Below are 6,000 nucleotides of genomic sequence, written 5' to 3' on the forward strand. Positions count from 1 at the left end.
AGTATAAACACTGATTGTATTTCTGCTTGTGACAGCCTGCTGTGGTGGTCTCAGTCTTAAAAATAACACAAGGCTTATTCCTGCTCTGAAGAGTCAAATCTGATTCTTTGTTATCAAGGGTATTGAACACATAAGAAGCTCCTTAGTGAACTGCTGAGACCTATTGTGCAAACCCAGAGAGCTTCTTGCACAGAACTGTGCAAGAAATGGGTCTAGAAAGACCAGACCAATGGGATTACTGTTAGCTTTATGCAGGATTCTTTGTTTCCTCATAATGTGGTGTTTGGAGAAGAGTTTTGTCAATTTTCTAAAGGATGCTGCAAACAAGCAATGATAAAATAACCTCAGGTTTGATCACAGTGTGTGAGCTGCTTTTGTGTGTGCCAGCTCATAGTGATAACTGCAGAAACAATCCACGTTGCATTGAAGTGCTGCTGCATTTGCTGTGGGTGGCTCTTCAGGCGCATCTGATGTGGTATGATTCTTGCTGTACAATAGAAGATGCACAAGGTATTACACAAATGTATTTTGGAAGTGGAAGAATGAGAAATCAGCTGCTCAAAATGCTGTCATTCTCTCACAGGTGTTTGGGCCCATGGTGATTATTGCAAGATTAATCCCAAGACAGGAGGAATCATCATGCTTGGGCGCAGGTACAGTGTGTTGGTGGAAGTGCTTTCCTTAAGCAGGCCTTAAAATTTGCAAACTTACCTTTATTACAGAAAGGCAGCCATTGAGTTGTTAAAGACCATAGAGCAATTGGAGATCACAAATAGGGGGGAATTTTATGCTTGTATTTGCATGTTAGCGTTGAAAATAAAGGTGAGTGACTGTGTTGAAGCTGACTGGTGCTGTCACAAACAGACCTACTTACAGGCGTGAGGTGTGAGGCTGCTGTGTGTGAAACACAAGCCCATCAATTGCTGGGAAGTAATGGCACACAACTGCAGTACAGTGAAGTACCAGGAAGCCTGTTTTGTTGTTGGTGTCAGCGTGTACCTCTAAGCTGAGAAGAGAAAGAACTATGCCCGCATTTGGGCTACTGTGAGGAGGCGAGAGGGGGAAACGGGAATGAATAATGCTGGATTTCTCTGTACAATTTAGTTGTAATGAGCAAAAGGCCTTTTGCACAGAACTGAGTTATTTTAAAATTCTGTTTCTTCTATGGCTGTCTGCGTGTTCACTGCATGAAATGTGGAGAAACTTCGTTAACTGCGCCGTGTTTTGTCCTTTTGATCAGGCTGTAATTACGTTTTAATGCCTCTTTGTTTTGTGACTTTCAGTGACGGTACATTAAATCCAAATGGAGTAAGATTCGGAAGTTCTGAAATCTATAACATAGGTATGAAATCAACTTTTCACATCCTTTAACTACAACCTTGTTACCATAAATCTGAAATATGAGTGCTATACAAGTGTCTGAAAAGACCGAGCGATAAAACTTGCTCTTTTTCAAATGGAAAATGGTACAGAGCGTATTAACATGAACAATAAAAGCCTGCCCTGTAGACTTGAAATTGGTTGCCTTCCTAAAGTATCTGGAGCACTGGAGGTGACTTGTTGAGACGTTCTCTGTAAGATGTTGCTTTCATATAACAAGATCTTACAGGTATTTCAATCAAATTTAAAGAGTACTTCTGAAGCTATTCTTTTTTTACTCCCTCAGCCAAGCTCTTGACACTATTTTGTCTTATCTCGTTGTTCCTAATAAGTACTTGAGCTCATGTTGCAATAACTGATTGAAAAGGATTGCAGGTGAAGCCAAAAGTGCAAAGGGATGGGCAGGCTAGATTGCACTGCTGAAGCCTGTTCAATTTAAATAGTGTTCTTCTGGGAAGGGTGTCTTCCCAGTGCTGTGTGAGGTTTGGAGGATCAGGCTCCCTTAGCTGCAGAAGAGCTGTGTGGGTGTTTGTGGCAGCTGCCCTGGGTCATGCTCCATTTCAGCACTGCAGTACTTTAAATGGGTAACAGGCTTCTTGTGTTGGAAGGCTTATCCTGGTACAACTGACGTCTGGTTCTGCCTCCCCAGAATAGGGAATAGGGTTCTGTAGTATAAATAGCAGTTTTAGCAGGGATTGGTTTGAATCCTTAGATTTTTGAATCTAGTGCAGTCTCCATGAGGCTGTCAAGATGCAAACTGCTTGGTATCTCAAATGTCTGCCTTGTGAAGGGCGGTGTAGCTGCGTGCCAAGGTGTGAATCTGCCCTTGGACACCTGTTGCCACACCTTGTTCTTATGTGATCAGACATGTTAGATTTCTGTCTAAGCAACAACTGCAGATTGAGAGCAGAACTGAAGTTCTGTGTAAAAACCATCATCAGTTCCAGAAGTTGTACGTTTTTGTTGTCCTGGGCCTATGTACAAGTAGGCTCTTAAAACTTCACCTGAGCAGGAGTTGGACCCTCAAAGCTCCTGGAGGCAAGGCTTGCAGAATAACCTGGCCAGGAAGTCTGCTTTCCCTTTGTACATCTCAGGAAGTAATGCAATGCCAGAAATCGTGTATTCAGAATAAAGCAAAAACGCGTACTAAAAATGACTCTTCTTTGATTTCCAGTTGAAGCCTTTGAGGAGGTTTCCGATAGCCTTTGTGTCCCTCAGTACAACAAAGATGGGGAGGAAAGGGTGATACTCTTCTTGAAGATGGCTTCAAACCACGCGTTCAGCGGGGATCTGGTGAAAAGAATCCGAGATGCAATCCGTGTAGCACTTTCTGCCAGGCATGTTCCAAGCCTCATTCTAGAAACCAAAGGCATTCCGGTATGTCATGAAAAATGCTGCCTACTTTTTTTTTCCCTTTGTCACCTTGAATAGTAATTAAGGAGCAGTTGTCATTGCTCTTCAAGCCCACATGCATGGAAATTTTAGCATCTCAAAAGTGTATTCGAGCTTTATAAATAGTTTGTCTGTGTTGCCTAGCAACATCATTTCATCTCCTTTTCAGCTAAGCATGTTTTTGTTTTTTTAACAATACCTAAAAATGCCCATTCTCAGTTTATAAATATACGAGCTGCATTTTCCTCAGTAATATATACTTAAAGTCTTTTGAAGGAAAATATTAGGAAGGTAATTTAACTTAAGCTTTTCACGCTACCCATAAGCTTGGTTTGTTTCTGTTTTCCAGTTTCCAGTGACATGCTTATGAAAGCTGAGAGCACCGAGCAAATTCATAAAATCCTTTTGTAAACCGTTTCACTTGTATATCTGTTTAGCCAGTTAAAATGGAGCTTTGTCACTGTCTTCCAAGCAGCAATAACTAAAACTCTTTTCCCTTCTGAAAGGGAGAGAGGAAAAATGTACAGCTGAAGGTACTGCATGCTCAGTTTTCTGGTGTTGTGAGCTGTAGTACTCTACCCTACTCCTCCTTGCTGTATGAACTCTTATTTGGGAGGCCTGTCTCTTACCTAGTCCTCTCTGATACTGCATCCTCCTCAACAGCTCTATAGGCAGCTTATTGTAGGATGGGGATGCAGGCTGGGCTTGTCTCGAGGCCACATACATGTAGGTTTGAGGCTTCAGACCAATCATTTTATGTTCTGAAACCTCATCTATTGCCAGTGAGGTTTCTATATGGATATAGTCCAGGGCATAGGACTGCCAACCTTCATAATACACAATGATCTGGATCTGATCTGTTGGGTTATTTCTGTGTCAAGCCACTCTTCTCCAATAGTATTAGCTTTAAAATGTTGTCATATCGTGAGTGTAAAAGCACCTGACAAATGGTGAAGGTTCCAGGCTGTGGTTCAGCTTCTGCATGAAGTGTTGAACTTGTAAGCTGCATAAATCACTTGGATGTACAGCATAAAGTTGATGGCAGTGAAGTGTTTATGATGGTCTGTCCCTCAGGAGAGCCTGCTTAGATCATTAATTAGTTCACACTTTGAATGTAAAATGGAGTGAATTTTAATTACAATTCAGGTAAATATTCCAGTGGTAAAACCATCAAAGCTGTCTCCTATCTTTCTTTGAAGGTTTTGCAAGGAAAGGGAAGCCTCTTTCTATTTTCTGCTACTCATAGAACTGTGTTTTCTGACGGGGGATAAGAACCTGTCTAATCCGGACTTTATACTGCCATTGCCTACTGGTGGAAATCGTACAGCGGGTGCTGCAGTGCCCATCGCTTTGGATACACAAAGTGTTGTTCTCCATGAGATCTCCAGGTGTTGAGAAACACCGCGGGCTCTTTGTGCAGATCTTCATAGTCCCATCCTGACCTGATAAACACTGATCAGATGTAACGGCAAAGGGCTGGCGTGAGGCTGCGCTATGGCTGGGTTCTTAGGTAGCTGGTGGGTGTTCTTATGAATCGTTCTCGCTAATCTTTCCATGAAAACACTACACAAAACGTGTAATTCTGTCCTTGCTGGCTTTTGTTTTTCAGTACACGATAAATGGGAAGAAAGTGGAAGTGGCCGTGAAGCAAATAATTGCGGGGAAAGAAGTAGAGCAGCGGGGAGCTTTCTCTAACCCAGAGACTTTGGACCTCTACCAAAATATTCCGGAGCTTCAGGATTTCTGAAGCCACGTGTTTAAGGGTTATTTCTATTGTTTCTTTTTTTGGCATCTGTCTTTGTTCCGTGTTTGTTTTGTATATACCAACACTGTATGTAAAGAAAAAGCTCTATTTAATACCAGGGGTTCTTTTCAAAGGAAAAAAAAAGAAATATCTCGTGAAGTGCATTATGGAAGGCTTGGGTAAAGCTTAGCTCCCTTTTATTGCTTCAATATGCCACACGGCCTGGAGTTTTTTCCAGCCTGGAAGGAGGAACCTGCCTGTTCTGATTTTTATACATATGACAAATGAGTTGTTTCTGGTTAGATTCCCATCAAACGGGAGCACCATTAGCAGATGTTACAGTCCATTATGGAATATTTCTTTCATAAAACGTTCACGTTTTTAAAACAAAACACAACTGGATTTTTAGCATTTTCTTTTTTCCATGTGTGCATTTTTGAGCCACCTGCAAGGAAAAGTGCAGCAGTTGTAATGACTCGTCTGTGAAACACAGAAGCATCCTATGTGTGCTGTGCATTTAGATGGTTTTATGAAGCCAAATCATAATGCACTAAATCTGACTCGACTCAGAGTAATTCCGGGCCTGAAATAGCTGGTGGCACTCCTGAAGGTCACTGCTGCTGTTTTGTGATGGAGCCCTCCTGTTGTTTTAAGCTCTTTGTTCACAGACTTCAGGGGATTCCAAAGGTGGAGGAGCAATCACTGCTGTGTTCCTGGTGTAGCTCTGGGTTCTGTCCATGGAATCGACTGCAATTACTCTTGAGTTTAACATCGCTGTACTTGGAGGCAGCATTTACCTCCTTGTTTTGACGTTCCTTCCTGGCAGCAATCCACTGTTAGGTTAGCTGAAGGATTCCAGTGTGTTCATTTATTAAAAGCTGATGGTTTTCTAACATTTTTTTTTTTAAACTAAATATCACAATGAAAGTGAGAGACTAAAATGTTTCCTAGCTCTGTACCCTTCCGGTTCATAAAGGGAAAAATACCATAGTGAACATACTTAAACAGTAAAATGGCAGCACTAAAACGTTCTTTTCTTTTCCCACAAGGAAAATACAATGGCAGCAGTTGGACTGAACCTCTGGCAGTCAGCACCTCCTGCACTATTTTGTGGGTTAAGTATTTAATGCATTAAAATAATGGATGTCCTTACAGTTGTGTTGAATGCATTCAACGGTAATAGAGTTAATTAAAATAAATTGATTCTTTATATATATAATATATATTTGTTTACACTTTCACTCAGCTATTGTCTTAATTTTCTTTAGATTGGTTGTCATGGAACCATTTGTAGCTTAATTTCTGCTGCTGATTTTAATGGGTTTGAGCCAAGTCTTGTCCCCACAGCAAAATGTTTGTTCTCAGAAAGTTTGATCCTATTTCTTTCTGGTGTGACGCCCAAGAGAAGCAAACACGGGTGCTGGCTGTGTATGCATGGCTGGCTCCTTTAGAAGGTCATGGATAAACAGGAGGTACCTGGTGGC

General features: G+C 41.4%; 1 protein-coding gene across 1 annotated transcript in view; it reads left to right on the forward strand.

Annotated features, from left to right (window-relative positions):
• The window catches only part of AACS (acetoacetyl-CoA synthetase), a 32,604-nt gene extending 26,867 nt beyond the window's left edge, over positions 1-5,737 (forward strand). Inside the window, exons 15-18 of the mRNA XM_072350869.1 lie at positions 584-653; positions 1,284-1,342; positions 2,555-2,757; positions 4,382-5,737. Of these exons, the coding sequence (XP_072206970.1) occupies positions 584-653; positions 1,284-1,342; positions 2,555-2,757; positions 4,382-4,519 (470 nt within the window). The 3' untranslated portion in view covers positions 4,520-5,737. The remainder of the gene's footprint in view (positions 1-583; positions 654-1,283; positions 1,343-2,554; positions 2,758-4,381) is intronic.
• The last annotated feature ends 263 nt before the right edge of the window (positions 5,738-6,000 follow it).

This window comes from Excalfactoria chinensis, chromosome 16 (assembly GCF_039878825.1).
Source record: "Excalfactoria chinensis isolate bCotChi1 chromosome 16, bCotChi1.hap2, whole genome shotgun sequence".
NCBI lineage: Eukaryota > Metazoa > Chordata > Aves > Galliformes > Phasianidae > Excalfactoria > Excalfactoria chinensis.